The sequence below is a fragment of the Motacilla alba genome, chromosome 1, assembly GCF_015832195.1.
Source record: "Motacilla alba alba isolate MOTALB_02 chromosome 1, Motacilla_alba_V1.0_pri, whole genome shotgun sequence".
Taxonomy (NCBI): domain Eukaryota; kingdom Metazoa; phylum Chordata; class Aves; order Passeriformes; family Motacillidae; genus Motacilla; species Motacilla alba.
The window spans coordinates 75,778,487-75,794,499 of NC_052016.1; the positions used below are offsets into that span (position 1 = coordinate 75,778,487).

At 35.1% G+C, this 16,013-nt stretch overlaps 1 protein-coding gene across 16 annotated transcripts in view; it reads right to left on the reverse strand.

Annotated features, from left to right (window-relative positions):
- MYCBP2 (MYC binding protein 2) overlaps positions 1-16,013 on the reverse strand; it is a 174,772-nt gene that overhangs the window by 31,706 nt on the left and 127,053 nt on the right. For 9 of the 16 annotated variants that reach the window (XM_038144794.1, XM_038144890.1, XM_038144763.1 and 6 more), the window contains 4 exons: positions 15,233-15,457; positions 14,193-14,325; positions 11,365-11,490; positions 7,851-8,012 (listed from right to left, as the gene is read on the reverse strand). In XM_038144794.1, the coding sequence (XP_038000722.1) occupies positions 7,851-8,012; positions 11,365-11,490; positions 14,193-14,325; positions 15,233-15,457 (646 nt within the window). The remainder of the gene's footprint in view (positions 1-7,850; positions 8,013-11,364; positions 11,491-14,192; positions 14,326-15,232; positions 15,458-16,013) is intronic. The other 7 variants (XM_038144863.1, XM_038144818.1, XM_038144803.1 and 4 more) reach the window with 3 other exon arrangements.

Here is a 16,013-nt window from a genome sequence, read left to right on the forward strand (position 1 = left end):
ATACTCTTCTGCTTTCCTAAGACATGGCAGAAGTTCAGACTTTTCTGAGCAGAGAAGAAACACTGTGTCTATAATCAAGAATAATACATCAAATGTATGCAATAGAATATAATGAGAATATAGAAAGTATTTATCATCCTAATAAATTTTGAGAGTCTAATCTGTCTCCATTTTTACAAGTTCTATAATTGTTTTTCACTTGGAAGGGGCAAGTTGGAATAGGAAGGCAAGAAATAACATGGTAAATTGTGGTTTACAAAATGACTGTTCTTGCTAAAAGAAAAAAGTTTTGGAAATATCAGTCCAAGTATTTCAACCATTCCAGCTTAATTATTCACCAGTTTTACTCATGAGCTATTTCGAGATGCTTATTTTGTAATAAATTCTGAAATGCAAATTAGAATTACTTTTATACACATTTTTCCCAGTCTGCCAGATGAGAAAATATTTCAGATTGAAAGTTTTACAGAATGCCTCATAAAAGAGAAAAAGAAAGTGAAAAGATTACAAGCATTTTAGAGGACATATAACACTTCAAGCCATTCAGCAAAGTATCAAATTTAAAGTACATCTGTGACTAGCAAATACCAAGGAGGAAAACATTCCAGAACAAAACTGCTTATAAAAGGTATAGCCTAACAATGGCTTCACACAACTAAAGAATCTTGTTTTCTAAAAAACAGAAGTTTGGATTTGCACATATAGAGATAAATAATCCTAAGCAGCATTCAGGAGTATCAGCACAAAAAGAAAATTCTCCCAAAGGAAAAAGTGCATAAAAAAGCAAGCTACCTTGTCTGTAAGCAAAAAAAAAAACCAAAAAAAAAAAAAAACCAAAACCAAAAACCACAACCCAGATTTTATTTCCTGTTTTTTTCTTTTTTTCTTCCATACTTATTTTGCCTATTGTTTGAAAACAGCTGTAATTAGATAACAGTCACTTTCCATTTTACAAAGCAGAGACAGCTAGATTGTGTATCATGGAGTTGCTGCAACTCAGGAAGGCAACACAATGATTACATCAGATGAGCTCCCAGAATATTCGCTTTCAAAACATTATTTTCTTACATGAATGAAATGAAAATGAATGGAAGGAGAAAGAAAAACAAACCCAAAACATTTCGCAGGTAAAAAATCTGAATAACCTTGCTATGTTGGCATGCATACCCACCCTTCAGTTTGTGAGAGAGAGATGAAATAGCAGAGGCAGGCCCAGCTACATCACTAGTTTTGTAAATACGCTCACGAGAAGCAAGGCAGCAGGATGGAGTTTCTACAGTGGAAAACAGTTGCACAGAAGCAGCACAGATTCAATGGAAAAGCAGCAAAGATAAAAACAAGCATTTCAAATTATATGCACCTTCTTTGTTATGTATCCTGAATTCAGTGTTTAGATTCCTACATGAGCTTGAAGTGACAGACAGTAGTTTGTATGGGAATGTAGTAGATCAGCTTCCTTGATCTAAAAATGCTGCAATTTCAATCTTAGTTTCTAGGATCTAAAGATGCAATATATGGAGGCTAGCCAATAAGATTTATGGCTTATTATAAAAACTAGCAGTATCTAGTTTTGAATCAAACCTGGGTTTGAGATGCTAACATTTAATCTGTAAATTCAGAAATTAATTATTTAGAACTTCAATATGGTCTTCCAGATGATCAATTTACATATTCTTTAGTGAAAATTAGAGAACATCTAATTTAGTTTTGGAGTCTTGATAATCACTGGAAAGAATGAAAAAAAATACATTAAACACACCAAAACTGTTATCAAAAGAGATTGCATCTCAATAATGAAATGTTTTGAAAAATTTCACTTATGTAGAGTTCCTCAATACAAGAAACATAACTAGCAGTAGATGAATGTCTACCAAAATGTACATAGATAAAGATAATTTCAGTAGAGTCTTCTGACACCAAATCTGTTAGAAGGACAACTCTACAGAAATGAAACTTGGAGAGAAGTAATAGGGACTTTTCATTTCAGTCTATAATTAAATTTTTATATTTTTTCCTGGTTTTAATTTTAAGTCCTATTCCTTCCTTTGGAAAAAAAAAGTGTAAAATTCTTACTGAAGTAATAATTGTTAAGAGAATGTGTATGTTAGAAGATACTGTTTTAGATACACCCTTTTGTACAAATGGAGTAAGGTAGTTGTACTGAAAATAAATTATTTCAATTCCTACACTATTTAAGACCTCTTTTTGTTCTGGTAATACATTTACTAACTTGTACACTAAACTTAACAAGTCTGCTACCTTATGCAATGAGCTATGGTTCTAGAAACTCTGCAATGAGAAGCTGTTCATACATTTGAAGCAAGAATTTCATTCTTTAAAAAAAGAAACGAATCCTTAATTTCTCAACACCGTATTAACACAGATTTAACACCAGTATTACCTACTTTTGATACCTACAAATAATTTGGAGAGATCCAATAATAACTATATAGCCTCTGAGTAACAGGATGTCACTGTCAATTTTTAAAGGTAAAAAGCAGATAAACTTTAGGAGCACAAAACAGCAGTAGCAGCAAACTTTAAAATGTCAATGTGATACACTAGCATCCCACTCTACGAATAATGAAAGGAAAACCTTTACGAAATCCACTTTCAAGAATGCACATTAATACTTCATTCTTTCACTCTGTCGCTGAGAACACTTACATTTTTCAATATTGTAATCTAGTGTTGAATGATGTACTACTATTATTAAATTGTTTCAAGGGGACTGTGGGTCCAGCAGTATGACAATCCATGTATATCCAGGATAACTCCCCAGCCTCAGGGACCAACATTTTGACCAGGACTGCCTCTCCCTGAAACATCCTCAAAGACTAGAAAGATTTGAAATACCAGGCAGGCAAGGCTGTCTCATGAGACATTCAAATGTGACAGTGTGCCTTTAGTCATGCTTTCCTTCAACATGGAAACAGCTCCAGCTTGAAAAGCTACCCAATATGGAGACATATGAAGCAATTCAATTTCTATGGCAGGATGCAGTCTTTCAACAGCTGTGCCTACTTCCTCTGAGGAAACCTAGGAAGCAAGACATACCACTAACTGGTTCATGTGAGTCTTCTTTAAGCAAACTCTGTAACCATCATGTAAAATGCCACTGGAAAATGGAGTTAACTTCAAGTTTCTTCCGAAATGTCACTGCTTTTCCACATCATGATGAAGGAAAGCACTGACCTGCCTTTGCTGTGCTGCCTAAGCAAGGGATGCCTCTTAGAAACAATGTATTCTTCTTTCACTCACTTTTACTGACATGGAAACAATACAGCTGTTAGTTGAAGTTCCTCAAGCACTGCAATCAACAAATCTTTCTTCACCTCCTGAAAATACCAAATGTCATACTAACAGCAGGACTAGGACTTTTTTTGAAATTATGTTTCCATGAATAAAAGAATGCACTGAAGTAAAAAAAAAAAGCTTGAATATTAAAAAGAAAAATGTATTTAGTATGGTTAAAGTAGGGGTATGAGTGAATGAATTAAAGCAAAAGCTGAAATATGGTATAATGAGAAAAATATTAGCAATATTCTATACCAATATAGAATATATATATTCTGTGATGAGGCTTGGAACACTAACACTTGAGCCACGTAAGTGTATTAAGTGAAAGAAGTCTTCCTGTGCTGGAGAAGTATATAAAAAAAAGAATTCTATGCTTTTTCTAATTTGTAACTACAACTTTTGAAGATGTGATATGAGGAGATTAGTTCAAAAAAATCCTGACACATTTTGTACTCTTCCTTCAACCTTTATCATACCAGCCCTCTGAGGATGGTTTTGGATTGACCTGGCCAAATGTATACTTCATATGTACCCTTGCCTATAGAACCTGAAAAGCCTAGGTTATGAGACCATTTGATTTAGCTCAAATTTTCAGGAATGATGCCTTGGCAATATGCAGCATCTGAAAAAACACAATTAGACCAGTTGTGATTGATTTAACTGATGATTAAATCACACACAGAAGAGATCACCATGCCTGGTCGAGAAGATTCTCTCCATTTTACTGAAACACTACCAAGAAGCACATCTTATGTGCTCCATATGTGTGCTGGTCTTTTGTGTCCCCTCTACAGTTCTAGAAAATGCAGAGAAAAGCACTGTGGTTTTAAATGCAATTTCACCAGCATGTAGATGGGAAAGGAACCAAACCACAAAGAAACTGATCGCACAATACTGAAAGGATGTATTGAGGAGCTCTTGATAAGAATGACAGGAGCTGATGATGGGTGCTTGGACTGCAGCTCTGCAGCACGGACTGAAGCAGCCTGAACAGGACACTGTATTGAACAGCAGCTCAGCACTGCAGCTTCTGCCTGGACAGGAAGCAGTACCTCAAGCAAGGTGCCAGGGCTGCACTGGAGGGAGGTTAACATATCAGAAGTCACAGGGGTCCAAAGCTTTTTAACCCAGAAACCCATTCCTCATTTGCAGTATCAACTCAGATGTGGGGAAACATGGCATAAAGGCATTGGTGACTGCAAAATCTCACACTTCCCTCCTTAACTTCAGAGCTCAACAGCCAATCACCAAATTTTGGTAACTGATGCTGGACAGCATGCCAAGATCCTGCTACCTACACTTACCACACCTAAGGAGATTTATGACCTAGCACATAACGCTGAAGGTTGAGAAACCAGATCTTCCATGACCCTCTAGGCTTCCTCACTTCCCCTACACTCAGAACTCAAACAGAAAATTGAGTCTTCTGTGCTTTTAACAAAGTTCATTGACAAATAAATCAAGCAACCAGTAATAATCTTGTGGGTATGGGAGCATGCAGTCACAAGCAAATCTGTTACTGATGATCTCACAAGCTTCTCAGAAGCAAGCATAAGCACGCTGCAGCAATTACAGCCTGTTTTGGTCAAATATCGAAGGAAGAAACATACATAAATCTGTAATCTTAAAGGAAAAAAATTCTTGCTAAGGCTCCAAGTCAATACAGATGTTCCTGTACTCCAAGGTAGGTTTTGCCAGCTCTTCTACTTTTCTGAACTTTTAGTTGCACACAAAACTGACAAAGAATTAAAATACATGGCAAGAGTATCTTAATTTTATCTGTCCTTGTGAAAAAGAAAGCAATCTCTTGTATAACTATGTCTGAAAAGTAGCAAAGGAATTAAGCAGGACAATCCAATCAGCCCTTCACATATTTCTAGCAAGTAACACAAAACTGAGTAACAGTTTCCCTTTTGATTTTTCTAATATTCCTTCTGCAACAAATTCTTTGATGTAACACAGATGCTGCTGCGACTCATTTATGATGTGAAAGGAGTAACAGAGGCACTTTTAATTTCTTCAAGCATTGTATCTCAGGAGGTGACTGTCCTAAACTGTAGTATTTCTGAAAAAAAATAACCAGACACTGTGCTGGAGGATAAAAGGTTGTGATAAGTCCATTCCTTCTTTCTTAAGTGAATTTGCAAACCAAACCTCAAGGACAGAAAAATCTCCTGAAAAATCAGCTACCTACAAACACTTCTGAGGAGAACTATGATCTGTCACCAGCACAAAGTATGTTTATATCAGATCAAGATTTTCCTTCCTATTATAAAAATCTAAATTAAGGAAATAATTCTAGAGGGCATTCAGCAGGATCTCAGCTTTCCTCTGGATTATGCCAATCCAAATTTCTCCCCAGGGATAGAGATATATGAGGAAGAACAGAAAATGTAAACAGTAGACTGAACTATTTAGGCTGACTTGCAATCAAGATTGGCATTTAGTATATAACATCTGCAGATAGGGAAATCTAGGCTGGCACAACTTCTTTCAACTATTAGACTATCATTAACCCATTTAATAAAACACTATATTGACTGTAAACATTCATTTTAATTTTAAAATCTAACTTTATTGCAGGAAGCACTTAAGGATGGAGCACATAATTGAAAACTAAAACTAAGCATGTCTAGGGCAAAAATTCAATTGACTTGATATGGACTCAAGATATGTTTAGAGGATTTGACTGTTAATTACATGTTTGGTAACAGGCAGCTATAATGTGATTTAGAAGTAATTAATTAAAATTGCATACTTAAAATGAATTCCTGTTACAGTTCTAATATAACTGCATAAAACTATTAAATGAACAAGTATATTGATACAGTCTCACAGGCATCCCTGACTATATGCTGAATTTGGATGAACTTGCAAATGGAGGATGAACAAGTTTGCAAAAGTCTAAGGAAATTTAAACAAGAAATCTCCCATATTATTCCTAAATTTTGTGAAAACAAAAATGTCACTATTTCTCTCCTTTATGAATAATTTACATTATCTGCCTCAAACCTGACATCAGATAATAAACTGTTTTAAAAAAAAGTCTTAGTATCAAATCGCATTCAGTGACCAATACCCCAGTTCAGGCTGACAATTTTTTCCCTTCTGGAAGGGCAAAAATCACCAAATTGCTTGAGACCTTTACTAAGATAAGATCCCAAATCAGACACAAATTAAAAAAAAATTTCTAATTTCATCATTTTTTTTTTATTTGGTAGACCACCAGTGCTCCTCCCCTACCTACAAAAAAAAAGGCCTTCCATTTGAATTGGATCCTTACTAAAACACAAAACATGGATGTACCTTACTGAATACAGTTTATCTACACATCTTGGACAGAGAAATCCATTGAGCAAGATCGTGTTTGGGAGTCAAACATGATGCTTTTGTTTTCATACAATATAGGTCTAAATGCTAAAGGACAAATCATCTGAAATTTGAAATAAGATAATTAGGGTTACTTTGGACACAATGATGAGTAGCTGATTTTACCTCTGTGAACAATAAAAAAACCCCTAAAAGTGATGAGGAAGAATAAATATTTGACAATTTCTGAATGAGGGTGTAACACTGGCAGAAACACTGAGCTGAAACACTGGCAGTCAGCTGTTTTATCTGAGTAGAGTTTGGAATATTCTGCTTTCAGGATGTAAGTCCAGCAGAACTACAGAAAATTGCAGTCAGAAGATTTCTGACAATCCTCGTAAAAGGAAATTAGAAATCTTAATCTAGCTCTCACATGAAGGACTTCACTGTCACTTCAATAAACTGAGCTGGAGAGATGCAGGGCTGCATATACAGACACTGAATTAACTGATAGGGTCCCACAACAAAGAGCTGAGGCACCTGAGTGACAGTTTGTGAGAGACAGGCATGAAGGATATTCCTGTGACCTGACCTGTTCCGCATGCAAGAGAGAATTTAGTGCAGTATCAGCTATCCATCAGGAATGCTGAGCTTTTAGTTTTCATTAATCAAAACAGTTTCCTGTCCTCCCATCAGTAATCAGGTTAGCTGATATTCACCTAAATGAGCAAACTTTCATTATCATGCCAATCCTATGAGCACCCAACAGAACTAAGCAAACATTTCTTATGAGTAGAGCCAAGTTATCCCCACTGTCCTGCCACATCCCTAAAGTTAGAAGCAATGACAAAAACAGAAATTTAGGAAGTAAAAAAAGTTAATACCTATGTACTTACTGCAGTGCATTTTTGATGTTAAAAGAATTATCAACACTTTGTACTATATGAAATATTTACCTTATTTATAAACCAGAGTTGCATAAAATATTGGAAATGCACTTTCATGACTTTCCTACGGTGAAGAACACATACAAACCCAAAATAGTGCCAATGTAAAAATTAAAGTTGAACAAGTATACTTCTTTAGGAGCATTACCTCACATGCTCCTGAATAATGAAAAACTTAAAAAAAAAACCAGAAAGGTGCACTGTGGGATGATTAGTAGCTGGTAAGCAACTGAGAACAGCAATGTCAAAGCTGCAGAAATGGACTGATGAGGCAGGTAAGGCTGACAAACTTACTCTGAAGCTGTGGCTGAGGCTGCTGGAAGGAAAGGGGCTGTCCGAACACAAATGGACTGTGGACAAGGGAAGAGGGAGGTTTTGCAGCTTGATCAAAGATGGAAGGAGCTGGGAGATTTGGCCGTGACTGAATGGAATTCAGTATGGCACTCAGTTGGTCACCTGTAGTGGGCAAAACAGTCAAAACTACAACCTGTTACCTGTCATTCTCCAGAAAGGCAGAGTAAAATGGTACTCAAAGTTTACATGATGATAATAGAGAAAGCTCATACATCTTATTTAGCCACATACAACTCTGGTTGTGGCTAAACAAAAATCTCACTCCATGCATGGCAATAAAATTACTGGTTTTTAAGGCTCATGGATATTTTACTGCAATTATTTTAAACACTTCAAAATAGACATTTATATTTGCCTTGCTAAAAAATGAAGAGCAGCCAAAGAAAAAAACAGAAATCCCTACCATTTACAGTAATACACACATGCAACAGTACATGCAGAAAAAACATTAGAAAAACTGATGAGAAGGGAAAGCTAACATGTAATTAGGCGTTGGCAAATGTATTTCTGTGCCAATGCTTTGGTAAATATTTGCTCATTTTTGCAAATATTTTTAAAACTATACTGTTATGCTGTTTTTCGAGGTCAGATTGAAGGCAATTTAAAAAATCCAAAAGTACCACTTAAGAACTGGAACTGGTTTTCTGAAGAATTACCTACATTTGCTGTGAGGCAAATGAAGGCCTTCAACAAACGAGCATGTTAAAATCAAGAGTTTTAATTTCTGAATGCCAATTTTCAAAGAAGTCTGTGTGAGCATTAGAAATACACGACGCCTCAATAAGAAGGCCACACCATGTTGTAACTTGAAGTATACTTAGTAATATGAGGTAGGAGACACCTGAGATTCTCTCAAATTCTTGATTTGAACCATCACCAGACAAATCCTAACAATGTCACTTTATTCTGCAAATTCCTATGACTTTGACAGCATTGTAGAAAACCTAGTGAAGAATTTTAGCAGCTAACACAGACTTTACAACATTTTTGGATTATTATCAATTATCTTTTAAAGGAATTAGAGAAATACCAGCAGATCAATCAAACCCAGTATTACCCAAGAACTCCTAAGGTAAATTTATTGATATTTTGGGTTAAAATATCAGAAAATAGCTCAAATGCCCCTCTAAATAATCACCTACAGGAATCAATGAATCAATTTTATTTCACTCTCTTGGAAGTAGCACACCTAAAACCTACTGGAATCTGTACTTCAGTATCAATCATTCCTACCTTAAAAACCTAGAAGTGATTGAACAACCTGGTCTAGGGGGGTTTGGACCTAGGTGATCTGTAAGGTCTCTTCCAACCCCAGCCATTCTGTGATTCACATGTCTGACAAACTATTATTCTTAAATATAACATGCCTAATTCCTAAAATGAAGAATTATTTTAAGGGGAAGAATATCTGAGAGGAAGTTGAAAGTCACCTGCCCACAATAAGCAAATATGGAGGTGGGTAGGGCCAATCATGAGGAATATTAAAAACTTGCCTGTAACACAGAAAGCTGGAAAAGAGAAGACATAGCTAAATCTAACAGATTCTTTGTGGGAAGCAAGTCTTCTTTCTTGCAGGCAATACTGTAAACCTAAAATTAATGGTTTTACAGTAGGAAACTCTTACCTACTGTAAAACTATTATGGGGATTTATACCTACACCTATTATGGGGATCTTTACATTTGATCAGTCATTTTGAAACACTCTTGGATGGGACTGCATTTTCATCCAAACCAGGGCATTCCTATAGAAGTACATTAAACAAACAAGCCCCTCCAAAAGAAGTGCTTCCTTGGAAATTCCCCTAAGAGATTGTGCCTGTGCCTTCCATTTTTTATTTTTCACTAAACTCGGAGCTTCTTAGACCTGAGAATACAGAAAGACTGCATACAATGTAATGGTACAGCTGAAAAATTCTATTTTTTGGTAAGTAAGACCATTATTCTTTCAATACAGTTGCCAACAACTCTCCACTCTTGGGTAATTCAGAAGGACATACAGTACACAGACTGCATGAAGTCATGTAGCTGAGTTGTTCATTCACGCTAAACATCACAGCTTGAGGGTATCTTGAGAAAATAATGCATACAAAATAATGCATACAAAATAGTATGGAATTCGATGCCAGGAGTAGCTTCCAAATATTTTGTAACTGTATTATCCCAAAGAAACACCTCTGAACTGCTTAAGAGGTAGTAAAGAGAATCACAATGTCTTCAGAAATCAGGATGCCTGTTAACATAGCATATTCAACTCTAAGATTTTATCTTTGGACAACACAGAAGAAAAAAATGGTTGTCTTAATATGTTTCTGCAGAAAAAAAAGAACAGATAATATTTCTGCACTATTACACAATTGACATTGAGAGACAAGCTGTAATACTGCCTCACATTTTAGGTATTTCCCCTTTTGTGATTCCACCATTACTCTGACATGAGTATGAATAAACTGGAAAAAGAAGGTTTAAAAGGCTCTACAAAACAAAAGGAAAATGCTTCAACTTATCCAGTCTTTGTACAAAAAAGAGGATTTCCTATAACAATGCATAGACAAGTACGAACCACTCTCTACACAGTAAACCACTGTGAAATGATATAAAACTATTTCATGTTGTGACATTAGGAGAATAGACTATTTAGGAATAATTATTTTCCTCATCTTCTCTCCTTTAAAGTAAGTTTTAAGTTATTTTATTTAGGATACCATGAAGAAATATATGTTGGTGCTAAAAATGACATAGCACACCTTAGGCCCCTCTTTGTAGTGGCATAGGCTACAGCAATGTAAGAATACAATGACAGAGCTCCATGTTTCAGGAATATTTCTCAAGGGCAGTCCCTTGTGTATCATTAAGTCAGCTAGAACTAACAAATAAATGAACAGAAATCATGCAGATCGAGTTTATTTTGATGGCTTTTACATATGTGTTTAGATCTTGCCAACAAAATAAACCATGATTAAAATAAACAATTATTTTGTATCAGTTAAAGAAACTAGATTTTATTTATTTCCCAGCAGTTGTAACTGGTATCCATGTGATTAAAAGGTAACTTCAGTTTTACAACTTCTTTTTTAATTTCACAGCAAATTTTAAATGGCATTTTTCCACTTGTCAACCCATTAAAGGCACTTAAAAATTGTCAAGATAGATGACAAATCTTTCTGGACTTCTGAAAACACGTCAAATAGTGTTCTAGTCTTGTTTTTCATATATTTTTCATTTCAGCATTTCATTTCTGCCTATCACTGCAGAAATCAAAAGCTAACTTCCAAATCTTCATTGATCCCTTTCATACAGAATACTTAGACTGAGTGAAACCTAAGTAGAGAAAAAAGCAGTTTTAACACTTTGCAATGCATTATGCTATTGCTTTGCAGAAGACCTGTGGGGCCTCAAAAAGCAGAAAATGAGTAATAAAATATAGCTATTAAAAATATGAGTGTAAAAACATACCTTTGTTATTTCCAAGGCCATAATCAAACCCTTGTCCATTACTACAGCTTGTCCCCTTACTGAAAGCTTGTATTGAAAAAGGACTTGGGGGAGGAGTCTGCACATTTTGATCTAGAAGGACTTGCTCTGTAAAAAAACCACAGCACTTCGGGGTTAGACCTCGGAGTTACAGATTTACACTAGAAAGATGAGTCACAAAGCAAAAGGGTGATATTTATTTTCACTGATAGCACTCTTCCTCTCGACTAAATTCTCTTCAAAAAAACCCACATCTGCTCTTCAGAACTCATGCTCTAAAAGTATTAAGACAGAGGACTTAACACTATGTAGACTGTTTTTTGTTTGACTGCGTTGTTGCCAGCTGTGCCATCATGTGACTCTAGCTTTTTTCCAGTAACATCATTCAGCAGTGCTTATTCTTTGGACAGCAATTGTTAAAATCCCTTTGACAAAGCAAGGTGGAGAAAGGATAGTTTTCAGAGTGACAAACTCAGAGCCAATAAACATTTAATTGTGGCCACCCCCGATAGCCCATGAAACACAAGACATATTTTCCTGACAGATTTATTTGCATCTGTAAATGAGTACTATAATTTTACTTTCTGTATGCAGCCTCCAACAGCCTAGAGCAGCCTCCAACCCAAACCAACCTGGAGTACTTCGTAATATTCAAAATTACAATTGAATTTAAGTAAATGAGACAGAATCCACTTGACTATTTAGATTTACAGAGAAATTACTGACTTAGCATGGTCAAAAATACTATTTCAACTGACGATATATAAGAAAGCATTCAGAAGAAATACCCCAAATACAGGTTTAAAAGCTTGAGCTGGCACCTTGAATTTTTTTTTTCTTGTCAGTGTACTAAAATTAACATGGATTAAATTAAAAAAAAAAATCACAACTCTTCAAAATGAAATTTTTTAAAAATTGCTTTTCAGGACAAAACTGCATTTCAGAGTACAAACTCTACATAACTTATTCAAGTTAAAAACAAATTACGAGGGAGAAAGCTGGAAATTTATTTGGAGGCTACTCTAGCTCTTGCTGTAGTACTTTAACTGGATACCTGGCTACAGACCTAGCTATTCAGACTTCTGCCTTGTCTCTGACAGAAACCCTACTCATTATAGGAATTTAATTGTAATTTTATTAAATAATGGAAATATGAATGTAATGTGAAAGATGGTGCTATTCACGGATTAAAAAATGGACACTTGCAAATGTAGCTAGAGCTCCAGCCGATCCTCATTATTTCCCTTTAGCAAAAGCATTGAACCTGATGATAAATTATTTTGAAATAATTTCATTGCAAATAAAAAACAATCAGTTTAAAATAACCTTCAGATACGGCTTAAGTGCATGAAATTTTACATGGCACTGGGGTGGACTAGGAACCTAGAACAGGTTGAAAAATCTCAGTAATTGCAGTGGTAACTGCTTAAACTGCTCTAGCTAGATGCACAAGAGACATCCACCCTCACCCTACCTGTAAAAAGAGACTCATCTAGAAAAGATTAACAACTGGTATACTGAGGCATGGGATTCGTATTCTAAGACGTTAGAAACTTAGAAAGTTTCTAAGCATTTCTATGAGCTGTATTGCTGAAATCCCACTACAGAGTTTTGTCCTCAAAGCCTGGAGCTTGCACTTCTGTTTTTCTGTGAGAGCAATGCTATATTCAAAGATGTCCTTCAGTAACAGTGCCTAAGCATCAAGAAATCAAAGACACATCTTCAAACAAGGGTCTTGTTTAAAGTCTTCTCGTTTTGCGAATTCTTTCTTAGAGTACACATATACTTTAAAAAATTTAAGACAATATGAAACGATAGGTCAAATATTGAAATTGAAAAAATACTTAAAAATGCAAAATACTGTCAAGTTACTTGAGTGTATTTCTCAAAATAAGCATTCTGGAATGGAAATTTTTGCACACTGCTTAATGTATTGATTTCAGATAAATTATTTTCTACTGGAAAAGAAAACAACCCTGTATAAAAATAGAAAATAATGAATTTATCAACCCTATTATTGAATACCTGTGCTCTTAACAATAAGGTACTGTTCCAATTCACAAGTATTTAGTTTATGGAATCTACTTGGGTTCTTTAAGCACCTCAGAACTTCACATTATCAGACACAACTAAAATTAGAAAAGCTATGACTTCTAAAGGAGTGTTTAAAGTATTACATAAACATTTCTATATTTAATGAAAAACTCTTGCCTATTTCCCTTCTTAGCAGAAGATTTTACACCTGGAAGTCAAGCTGCAACAGTCTACAGAACATACTTATGCTTATGTTTTAGGAAGGAATTGCTTTGTTCTAATACAGTAATGTGGTGAAAATTGTTAGAGTATCTGTTTGTGAAATGAATTTCAGCAGCCAATGTCAAAACCAAAAAAATGGCAAAGAGTCTGTCAAAATGAACAAATGAGAGGCTGACAATAAGTGTGACCTAAAAACACAAGCAGAATATGACTGCTGAAGTCAAAGGTTTTCATAAAGACACTTTTTGGAAAACAAATGCATAAAAATTAATCCCAGAGCTAAAAGAAAAAAAAGTTAAAATTATTCTCCATAACCGTAACTGGTACAAAAGAAATAATACTGAAATATTTTGACTGCTTAAAAAAAAACCAAAAAACATTTAAAGAATGTTTATGAACAACTTTTAAGTCTGACTGTGCAACGTAACTCAAACGAAAATACGTAAGCTAATGTTATACTTGCTCAAAACTCAGATACTACTTTATTTCTCCTGTTTAGATTGCTTACTTTTTTTAAAGTTAATTTTAAAAAGTAAAAGAAAACAACCACTTGCCATCTTCATGCCGAAGGTACTGGTTTCCACCTCTGTCTCTAGCTAATGACCATGCCTCGCCTTCATCACTTTCACAGAACTCTACCATGCTGTTCTTATCCATTTGCACCCACGTACCTTCTGAATTAGTCACCTGATGCACACACATAAAAAAGAATTTATTGACTTCTCAAATAATTCAGTAGTACGATTCAGCAATTACTTATAGCATCTGGAAAACATATTAAATTTCAATCTTTCTATTACAAAGTAAATGTTAAAACAAAAAAAAGTTTCTTAAATTAAGGCCACAGGCTGAGGCAGACTGAAGTACCGAACCTATTTATGTCATATTTACATTTAGGAGTAATTAAAAAAAATTTTAAACCTATTTATGTTCAGAAGAAGCAAAACACCAACACCACAACTTCAGAAAACCCACATAGGCCTAAATAAAAACTTGAGGGAAATAGTCACCAAGATATACCTTCTAATAGATGGTGGCAACAGGAGAATTATAATACCAAGATATACACGAAAGGTTTTTATGAGTATTAATTTTGTTCCTGATATTATATTTAGGAAATAGCATGACACACTTCATCCTTAAGCCCTTCTTAACCATAAAACACCACAACTGGACAACCCAGAACAATAACAATAGTTCAGCAACTAAACAAATTAATACAATCAGTAAAGAGAAACAGGAGTTTGTTAAATGGTTAGATCTTAGGAAAACATTTTATCATGAAACAGAATTCTTTCAAAGAATAGGACAAAAAAGTAGATCAAGAAACACAATTTTGTAAGGAATACTGTAACAGAAGTACATAAGCAAGCACAGGTAATTGCAGTGCAATTTTAACATTATTCCAATCAATGCAAAAAGGCAAGAGACACGACTGCATTAGTACTGCTAACATAAACCAAGTTCAAAGGCCAGTATTCAGCATGAGGAGGGGAAAAGCAAACCTGGACAGAGGCAGATTCTTTTGCTGTGGTTACTACTGTTATATACTGGTATCTATGAAGACATGAACTGAAGCTACAAGGATCCATACCTCGCCCACTGCCTTGACTTTGTTTCCCAGAACTAACATTCCAATTGGGATACCTCTAAGGTTAGGGCAGCTTCTGATGTTGTGACCTGATGGGCCAGTCTTCACTACCTTGTACACTCCAGGTCCACCTCGAAGGAATGGCATGTCTTGTTCTTGCATCACTGCTTCCTGTGGGCAGTGTGAATTTAGGTCTTTGAAAAAGTCATCAGCATTAGACCTAGATTCCTGAGAAATTAAAAAAAAAAAAAAAAAAGGCAAAACAGAACAGAATAAAACCTATTAATACCACCTTTCAACTACTGAGATAAGAAACACTTCAGGACTACCAAAGGTAAATTTCAAAGCTAAAGGAGATTCTAGTTATACTGCTGATTTTAGTGTGCAGTGCTGAAAAACTAACTACTACTAAATTGTGTATTAATTGAATTACTCTTGACATTACTCTTCAAGCAAAAGTGGCATAAATGTAACCATTTATATAAAAATAAAAGCTCATATCTAACATCAGATACAAATTATTTCATCTTTCACTAAACCTTTATCCTCGCTGACATTTCTCAGGATATACATTCATTCCTCCAGCTCTACCTGTGAAATTTTGTTAAAGTCTGGGGCTATGGAAAGGGAATTCAATATTATTCTGTACTATTTGCTGATGAAATACATATGCAAACTTGAAGTAAGAAAACACTTTGAATTTCTTACCAAAAAAAGTGGTAGTTAGTAAAAGAAAAGAAAAATTAGCACAGATTTTCCAGCCAGCAACAGCTTAACTGAAAGG